Source organism: Primulina tabacum, chromosome 16, assembly GCF_025594145.1.
Source record: "Primulina tabacum isolate GXHZ01 chromosome 16, ASM2559414v2, whole genome shotgun sequence".
NCBI classification, from domain to species: Eukaryota; Viridiplantae; Streptophyta; class Magnoliopsida; order Lamiales; family Gesneriaceae; genus Primulina; species Primulina tabacum.
In genome coordinates, this window is record NC_134565.1 from 31,681,169 (window position 1) to 31,691,436 (window position 10,268).

At 43.3% G+C, this 10,268-nt stretch overlaps 1 protein-coding gene across 1 annotated transcript; it reads right to left on the reverse strand.

Annotated features, from left to right (window-relative positions):
* On the reverse strand, nucleotides 1-9,921 carry LOC142528496 (expansin-B6-like). Its single transcript, XM_075633544.1, is given in 7 exon segments — nucleotides 1-188; nucleotides 853-868; nucleotides 5,163-5,213; nucleotides 5,216-5,297; nucleotides 5,410-5,600; nucleotides 5,785-5,897; nucleotides 9,783-9,921. Coding segments are annotated over 7 exon segments (780 nt in total).
* Between the last annotated feature and the right edge of the window lie 347 nt (nucleotides 9,922-10,268).

Sequence of the window (10,268 nt, forward strand, 5' to 3'; positions counted from 1 at the left end):
TCAGAAGCTTTGGATATTAACACTTGAATTATAGTATTTCCGAGGAGCCCAATCAGCAGGAATCACATTTTTGGCAACCACTGATTTTCTTGATTTAATAGTAGTTATCTTCACCGAATAAGGACCTTTTACTCCCGCTGGTATTCCTGCTTTCAATGTGGCACCCCATGACTGTTCCATGGTTGTCTCTTTCGAATTCGAAGGTGTTGATCCCACGTGCGGAATTTGAAATAATAAATCACGAAAATAAAGAATAAATTGGACACCGAGATTTACGTGGAAAACCCCTAAAAATTATTAGGGTAAAAACCACGGGCAAGATGAAAAGAATTCCACCATAATATTTTACGGTGTACAACTCATTCACTGTGTTTCCAAAGAGAACACACACTCTCTTAATACAGGAGAACAAACACCTCACAAATATTATAGAACTAATAGGATGAGAGAAAACTCGAAGAAGGGATGATTTCAGAATGAAGGGGGAGCTTTATTTATAGAGCCCCTTGTCCGTGTGAACACGCGTATAAAAACACGTTTTCTCCTCTGAAAATTTCCAGCCAACCACACGTTTTTCTTTTCAGCAAATTCATGCAATAAATGCTATGCTCCTGCCGACATTTCTCCCACTTGGAGATTTGATTGAGAATCAAACACATCTCCACACATCTTTTCAATCTTGTCATTTCCTGCTGCTTACGTTTCCGCTAGACCACTTGAGGACCTACACCACTCAAACTTATCAGTGTTCACTAGCTTGATCAGAAAATCAGCTATGTTATCCTTTGTATGAATCTTCTGCATATCCACACTTCCTTCTTCTACTACTTCCCGCACAAAGTGAAATTGTACTCCAATGTTTTTCGTTCTGTAATGAAAGACTGGATTCCTTACAATATGCAAGGGACTCTGATTGTCACAAAACAAAGGAACATTCTCTTGTTTGTGCCCGATCTCCTCCAATAACCTTTTAATCCATATTGCCTCCTTGCAAGCTTGAGTAGCTGCCATGTATTCTGCATCTGTTGTAGATAACGCCACAACTATCTGCAGTTTTGAAACCCAGCTTACTGCTCCTCCTGCAAGTGTAAACACATAACCAGTAGTAGATTTACTCTTATCAGGATCACCTGCATAATCTGAATCGACATAGCCCCTGAGTGTAAAATCTGATCCTCCGTAACATAATGCAGCATTCGAGATACCCTTAATGTATCTAAGGATCCTCTTAACAGTGCTCCAATGCTCTCGTCCAGGATTCGCGATATACCGACTAACTGTTCCTACTGCTTGAGCAATGTCCGGTTTTGTACAGATCATGGCGAACATCAAACTTCCCACTGCTGATGCATATGGTAATCGAGACATCTCTATCCTCTCTGCTTCACTGCTATGACACATCTCGGAGGATAACTTGAAGTTAACAGGAAGAGGGGTTGAAATTGGCTTACTATCTTGCATGTTGAAGCGTTGTAAGACTTTCTTCAAATAATTTTTCTGGGAAAGCCAAATCTTTCTGTTACTTCTGTCTCGATGAACTTGCATCCCTAGAATCTTGTTTGCTGGTCCCAAGTCCTTCATATCAAATTTCCTAGTCAACTTGTGCCTTCAATCCTTGGATTTGATATTTGTTGGGGCATGCTACCAACATGTCGTCCACATACAACAGCAAAATAATATAATCATCACCAGACCTCTTGAAATATGTACAAGGCTATGCACTCAGTCTGGTGTATCTAAGGCTCATGATATAGGAATCAAATCTCTTGTACCAACACCTCGGCGCCTGTTTGAGACCGTACAGAGATTTGTTCAACTTGCAAACCAAGTTCTCTTTGCCTTTTTCCGCAAAACCTTCTGGCTGGAGCATATAGATTTCTTCTTCAAGATCTCCATGAAGAAATATTGTTTTCACATCTAGCTGTTCTAGATGTAGGTCAAACACCGCACATAATGCCAACACTACTCTGACTGTTGTAAGCCGAACCACATGAGAAAATATCTCATTGAAGTCAATGCTTTCTTTCTGAGCATACCCTTTTACCACCAACATAGCACGATACCGCTTCACTTGGTTATTACCATCACGCTTGATCTTATAAACCCATCTGTTTCCAATGGCTTTCCTTCCTCGTGGTAGTGTAACAAGATCCCAAGTTTTATTCATGTCTAATGCCTCCAACTCTTCTTGCATTGCTATCATCCACAAGGATACATCCGAGCTTTGAGTAACCTCTTGGAAACTCGATGGCTCACCATCCTCTGATAATAAACAATATGCAATGTTGCTTTCAATGACATAATCTGAAAGCCAACCTGGTGGTCTTCTGTCTTGAGTTGACTGCCTCACATTGAAAACCTCAGACTTAACATGTTCTTGTTCTTCGTGCTCTGGTACTGCTTTAAAAGAAACTTGATCTTCGTCTGTCTTATTTTCCACCTGAAAAATAGTAGTTTCTGAATTCGGTGTGCCTTTGTCTCCCTTTATTTTATCTTCCTCGAAGATAACATCCCTACTGATGACAAGCTTGTGAACAGTAGGATCCCACAAGCGAAACCCCTTTACTCCATCAGCATATCCCAAGAAGATACATTTTCTGGATTTCGAATCCAACTTTGATGTTTCTTGCTCATTGTACAGAAAGTACACCGGACTTCCAAATGTACGCAAATGAGAATAATTTGTCGGCTTCCCAGTCCACATCTCCATCGGAGTCTTCAGATCAATCGCCATTGAAGGAGAACGATTGATAATATAACAAGCGGTTTTGACTGCTTCTGCCCAAAATGACTTTTCTAGACCTGCGGTCCTCAACATAGCTCTTGTTCTGTCCAACAAGGTTCTGTTCATCCGCTCCGCCACTCCATTCTGTTTAGGTGTGTAAGCCGTCGTAAACTGTCTTTTGATGCCCTCATGTTGACAATATGCATCAAATTCGTCACTGGTATATTCTCCTCCATTGTCAGTCCTCAGACACTTGATTTTATTTTCAGAATCAAGTTCAACCCTTCGCTTTGAAATCTTTGAAAATCTGGAAAACATCTGATTTCTTCTTGATTGGATACACCCAATATCTCCTAGAGAAATCATCAATGAACGAGACAAAGTATCTCGCTCCTCCTAGGGATACAACCGGTGCTTGCCAAACATCCGAATGAATCAGTTCCAATATGCTTTTGCTCCTGGCAGTAGAAGTGCCAAACTTTAATCTATGTTATTTACTGGTAACACAATGCTCACAAAAGGGTAGTGACACTATTGTAAGTCCCGGCAGCAGCTTCCGTTTTGAGAGAATTTTCAACCCCCGTTCTGACATATGCCCGAGCTTTCTATGCCATAACACTGTTAATTCTTCTCCTGAACCAATTGATGCAACAGCTAGTTCCGCCTCTTTGTGTGTTTCTCTTAAAAGAACATACAGATTTGCAGCAACTTTTTTCGCATTCATAACAACAAGCGCTCCCTTCACAATTTTCATGATCTCGTTCTCGATCCGTGTTTTCACCCAATGTTATCCAATTGCCCCAAGGACAAAAGATTTTTCGTCAGTCCCTTCACATGTCGTACCTCCTTTATGGTGCGAATTGTGCCATCAAACATTTTAATTTTGATAGTACCGACCCCAGCGATTTCCAAGGCATGATCATTTTCCATGAATACAGATCCTCCTGAGACTGGTTCATAATGATCAAACCATTCTCTCCGAGACGTCGTATGCCACGTCGCTCCTGAATCCATAATCCATGTGTCACAAAATTTGTGTCTGCCTTCTGCAACAGTTGCTGCTTCGCTGAATAATATTTCACCACTGCCTGAAGTACTGGCCACATTTCCTTGAGAACTTTTATCGATACTCGTAAACTCTTTCTTGAAGTGCTCTTTACCGCCACATTTAAAGTAGTAAATATTTTTCTTTTTACTTCTTGACTTTGATCTACCTCGTCTTTGACTCCCACTGGAATCACGGTCCATAAATCTTCCTCTTATCATCGGTAACGCCTCTGCCTGCTTTGATGTTACCAACCTATCTTTCTTATTCTTGCGCCGGCTTTCTTCTCCGAGAACCGCAGTTAAGACATCGTTGAATCTTAGAAAGTCCATAAGAATATTGTTGGTAATGTTGATGATAAGTTGATCATATGAATCTGGTAGACTTTGAAGTAGAAGCTCCGCACGTTCATTTTCCCCTATTTTATGGCCCATGGAAGTGATTTGGGCAAATAGAGTATTTAGTGTATTGATATGATCGATCATCGATGAGGATTCCGCCATCCGAAGAGTATAAAGCCTTCTCTTTAGGAAAACATGTTGTGTAGCGACTTGACCTCATACATCTTTGTCAGAGTATCCCAGATAACTTTGGCTGTTTTTATCTCAGAGATACTTGACAAAACTTCGTCAGCTATAGCCAAGTGTAAATTTGCAATAGCATTATCATTCATCTATTCCACTTTCCATCATCCGTAATCTCCACCGGTCTATCTCCAATAGCCGCCAAACAATTCTCCTTTCTTAAAACTGCTTGTATTTTTATTTTCCACAGCATAAAATTGCTTCCATTGAACTTTGCTATCTCGTACCTTCCCGCCATTATGTCTACAACAATTTTAGTTGACCGGACAAAATAATCCCGCCTTAAATAAAAAATTTCAAAAAATCTTTTCTGATATGGAAGATCAGTCTAGGCTACAACCACAGAGCATACTCAGAATTTTAAGAAATTTTAAACCAAGGCTCTGATACCACTTGTTGGTCCCATGTGCGGAATTTGAGATAATAAATCCCGAAAATAAAGAATAAATTGGACACCGAGATTTACATGAAAAACCCCTAAAAATTATTAGGATAAAAACCACGGGCAAAATGAAAAGAATTCCACTATAATATTTTACGGTGTACAATTCACTCACTGTGTTTCCAAAGAGAACACACACCCTCTTAATACAGGAGAACAAACACCTCACAAATATTATAGAACTAATAGGATGAGAGAACTCGAAGAAGAGATGATTTCAGAATGAAGGGGAGAGCTCTATTTATAGAGCCCCTTGTCCGTGTGAACACGCGTATAAAAACGCGTTTTCTCCTCTGAAAATTTCCAGCCAACCACACGTTTTTCTTTTCAGCAAATTCATGCAATAAATGCTATGCTCCTGCCGACAGAAGGGAACAACTCTACAGCACTGATGTCTCCATCACCATTGATATACTCCGATCCATTGCAAATGCTAGAAAATTAGGGTTGGAACCCTCGTCAATTTTGAATATTATGTTTGATTTATAGCTGCATGGCACCCTGCACACATGCAAAAAAGTTACACATATAGAGAAAAACAAGACGAAAAACACCCAACATGGAAAATGCGATATATTATATATGATAAAATTATGGCTAGGTCATGTCATACCTTTGATATTCGACGTCGATTATTCCAGCTTTTCTCATTGCATCGTCTTGCCCTTGTTTTGCTAACAACCCGAAAGCTTTTCCACCCAAATCAAAATGATAAGGGACGATATTGCAGTCACTGGGACACTCATTGTTGATGGTTAAAGTTATTGGAGAACCTGAGCAAGAAGGATGTTTGCTGCATCTCACCTGGAAGTAATGCCACATTATGATTCCCATTAAAAAAATATTAAAAAAATGGCGGACTAAAATAGCCAAAATATAGAAAGATATAGCATGAATAACCGATCTTGACAACATAAATGATTAAAATCGCAACTTGTTTGTTGTGGACCCTATTGAGGTTATCAACAATGTTAAAGAATATAAGCACCTGGTAGCAACTCCCACAACCCTTTCCCGATTTAAATAGATTGTTGTTTCCTGCAGCTGTATAACCGTTGTATGGCGCACTTGCTACATCATCTGCAAATCCACAAGCTGCACCTGCAAGTACATACATACATATATATTGATACCCCCATAAGAGCCCGGGTCATTCCATGACCCGGAATATCAAATGGATTCCCAAATCCGAGTGAATCTGCAGATTGATTCTTCTGGAGCCGGGCAGGTGCAAGCTCATGCTCTACTCCCCGAGCAACCAGACGCCCGGGCTCTTGTATAAATCTCCCGGGAGGCATTCTACCCGGGCACCTCGATAACAGTGCCGCATTCGAGTGGTTCAGAAGATAAGATCTTGTCTCGAGAAGCGCACCTGACAGAATCCTATTGATGTGACTTTATGGAAAAGTAGGGTGGCGTGACAGGAAAGGTTCATCAGGAGCCGGGCGGGTGAATGCCCGAGACGTCTCTTCCCCGGGCCACCGGACGCCCGGGCTCTCGTTCAAACTCCCGGGAACTTTCTACCCGGGCCACCTCGGTATGAGCACCGCACTCGAGTATACTAGCAGAATAGGATGTGGGCGACTTTCCCATCTCTGACACCAGGCCGATTGGTTGACAAAATCAGATGGGCTGGATGTGACCAGTATGAGATTTGACATGTCAGAAAATATAGAGTGTGCTCAGCCGTCCTACTATAATTAGTAGGTAACACGGAGAACGAGGTCATCATTACTTCTCCTACTATAAATACCAGGTTCTCTCTTTACATTTATATTCATTCATTCACACCAATATCACAACCATCACTTGGTTACATTGGTTCTTAGCTTGAATCATTCACTGACTTAAGCATCGGAGTGGCCACGCCGGACACCCCTCCGGCGCCCATTCACGTGGTTACCTTCTTGAGTGCAGGAAATCCTCTCTGCCCGGGGAAGAAGCTTCTGGTTCAGATATCTACATTGCTCTTATTTTCTTCATCATTTTGATAGCAGATCCGGTGGAGCACCCGACCCTGCTCACTCATTTCACCAGGATCGTATCATTGGCGCCGTCTGTGGGAAATTGAGCTCAAGACGTAGATATGGTTTCCATTCAAAAATAAGCCCAACTCTGCTTGGCAAACATACAAGTCCGACCCGCTCGGCACTCATATCTTATATGTGGATTTCATATGGGCTCAAAGCTCAGCAGCTATCCCGGATTAGCATGAAGATCATTTGCTATGCACTCAGTAATATACAGTTATATTAGTCACCTAATTTAGCTCAACCAGAGAAGTTTTACTCTACGGAAAATGAATTCGGATTCAATATTTCCAGGTTAGTGATTTGATTTTTAATAAAACTCATACAGCAAGTAAAGCAAAATCTCTTAAGCCCGGGAGACACGAGACCCTGACACATTATCTAAGCCCAGGGTTCTCAAACCTGGCTCAGGGCTCCGTACCTCGACCATTCCCAAGTCCCGGGACATGTTCCCCGGCTCAAGGCTCCGCACCTTGTTTATTTATAAGCCCGAGATTCTCAAACCTGGCTCGGGGCTCCGTACCTCCACCATTCATGAATGCCAGGGCTCCGCACCCTGGTTATCTATTAAGTCCAAGGATCCGTACCCTGGCTCGGGACTCCGTACCTCGACCATTCATGAAGGCCAGGGCTCCGCATCCTGGTTATCTATTAAGTCCAGGGATCCGTACCATGGCTCGGGGCTCCGTACCTCGACCATTTATGAAGGCCAGGGCTCCGCACCCTGGTTATCTATTAAGTCCAGGGATCCGTATCTTGGCTCGGGGTTCCGTACCTCGACCGTTCATGAAGGCCAGGGCTCCGCACCCTGGTCATCTATTAAGTCCAGGGATCCGTACCCTGGCTCGGGGCTCCGTACCTCGACCATTCATGAAAACTAGGGCTCCGCACCCTGGTTATCTATTAAGTCCAGGTATCCGTACCCTGGCTCGGGGCTTCGTACCTCGACCATTCATGAAGGCCAGGGCTCCGCACCCTGGTTATCTTTTAAGTCCAGGGACCCGTACCCTGGCCCGGAGTCCCGTACCTCGGTCATCTTTTATGTCCAGGGATCCGTACCCTGGCTCGGGGCTCCGTATCTCGACCATTCATGAAGGCCAGGGCTCTGCACCCTGGTTATTTTTTAAGTCTAGGGACCCGTACCCTGGCCCGGAGACCCGTACCTCGGTCATCTTTTAAGTCCAGGGATCCGTACCCTGGCTCGGGGCTCCGTACCTCGACCATTCATGAAGGCCAGGATTCCGCACCCTGATTATCTATTAAGTTCATGGATCCGTACCCTGGCTCGGGGCTCCTTACCTCGACCATTCATGAAGGCCAGGGATCCGCACCTTGGTTATCTTTTAAGTCCAGGGACCCGTACCTCAGTCATCTTTTAAGTCCAGGGATCCGTACCCTGGCTCGGGGCTCCGCACGTCGACCACTCCCAAGATCCGGGACATGCTCCCCAGCCCAAGGCTCCGCATCTTGGTTATTCATAAGCCCAGGGTTCTCAAACCTGGCTCGGGGCTCCGCACCTCGACCATTCTTAAGTCCGGGAGATATGAGGTACCGGCAATTTATTTAAAGCCCGGGAGACATGAGGTCCCAACATTTTATACTTAAGTTCGGGAGATATGAGGTCCCGACATCTTATGCAAAAACCGGGAGGCACGAGGCCCCGGCATCTTATCTCAAGTCCATAAGACACGAGACTCCGGCATTTCATCCCATTTCTGGGAGACATGAAGCCCCCGATGCTTTTATAGAACAAGATTGATTATCTCTTTGGGAATCCAAGCATGACTGATCAGGACAGCGAGTATGACTCTAGCCCGACTATTTAAGGGATGTGTGATGATACCCCATAAGAGCCCGGGTCATCCATGACCCGGAATATCAAAAAGATTTCCAAATCCGAGTGAATCTGCAGATTGATTCTTCTGGAGCCGGGCAGGTGCAAGCTCATGCTCTACTCCCCGAGCAACCAGACGCCCGGGCTCTTGTATAAATCTCCCGGGAGGCATTCTACCCGGGCACCTCGCTAACAGTGCCGCATTTGAGTGGTTTAGAAGATAAGATCTTGTCTCGAGAAGCGCACCTGACTGAATCCTATTGATGTGAATTGATGGAAAATTAGGGTGGCGTGACAGGAAGGGTTCATCAGGAGCCGGGCAGGTGAATGCCCGGGACGTCTCCTCCTCGGGCCACCGGACGCCCGGGCTCTCGTTCAAACTCCCGGGAACTTTCTACCCGGGCCACCTCGGTATGAGCACCGCACTCGAGTATACTAGCAGAATAGGATGTGGGCGACTGTCCCATCTCTGACACTAGGCCGATGAGTTGACAAAATCAGATGGGCTGGATGTGACCAGTATGAGATTTGACATGTCAGAAAATATAGGGTGTGCTCAGCCGTCCTACTATAATTAGTAGGTAGCACGGAGAACGAGGTCATAATTACTTCTCCTACTATAAATACCAGGTTCTCTCTTTACATTTACATTCATTTATTCACACCAATATCACAACCATCACTTGGTTACATTGGTTCTTGGTTTGAATCATTCACTGACTTAAGCATCAGAGTGGCCACGCCGGACACCCCTCCGACACCCATTCACGTGGTTACCTTCTTGAGTGCAGGAAATCCTCTCCGCCCGGGGAAGAAGCTTCTGGTTCAGATATCTACATTGCTCTTATTTCCTTCATCATTTTGATAGCAGATCCGGTGGAACACCCGACCCTGCTCACTCATTTCACCAGGATCGCATCATATATCATGATTTTGCATGAAAGCATATCCAAGGATTTACGTAGTCCCTTTAATTTCCTTTACTTTATAATATCAAATGTTGCATTGTTTTTGTAATTAATCTTGTAATATTATTGACATACTGCATGTCTTTCCAAGCAAGTATGTGTAGCTAATCTCTTGTTTACTTTTGTTATATACATTAAAGCTAAAAGTTATTACCACTTCCTGGTCCTGTCGCGCTCCCATACCATGTTGCTACAGCAGGGGCGAAACCATCAACGACAGACGATATTGATGATCCCGGACTCATACAGAGGCAATGTTGGTTTATAAACATTAAAATTGCCGCAATTACCATAACTGGGAAAGAACGGGTGAAGAACACGGTGATTAATTATATATATGTGAAGCAAACTTTTAAATGTGCAAAAAAAGTTGGATGAAAAGGCAGTGGTGGCTGTCGTGTTAGCGCTGGTCATGGCCTGCCTTTTTATATTGGTACAATTATAATGCTTACCTTTTAATAAGTAACTTAAAGGAGAGCTTCTTACTATGTATAAAATAAAACCAATGATTATTATATATATATATATATATATATATATATATAGATAGATAGATAGATAAGTTTTTTTAAAAAAATTGTGAGATGCAAGTCAATTTTGTGAGACAGATATCTTATTTGATCACTCATAAAAAATTACT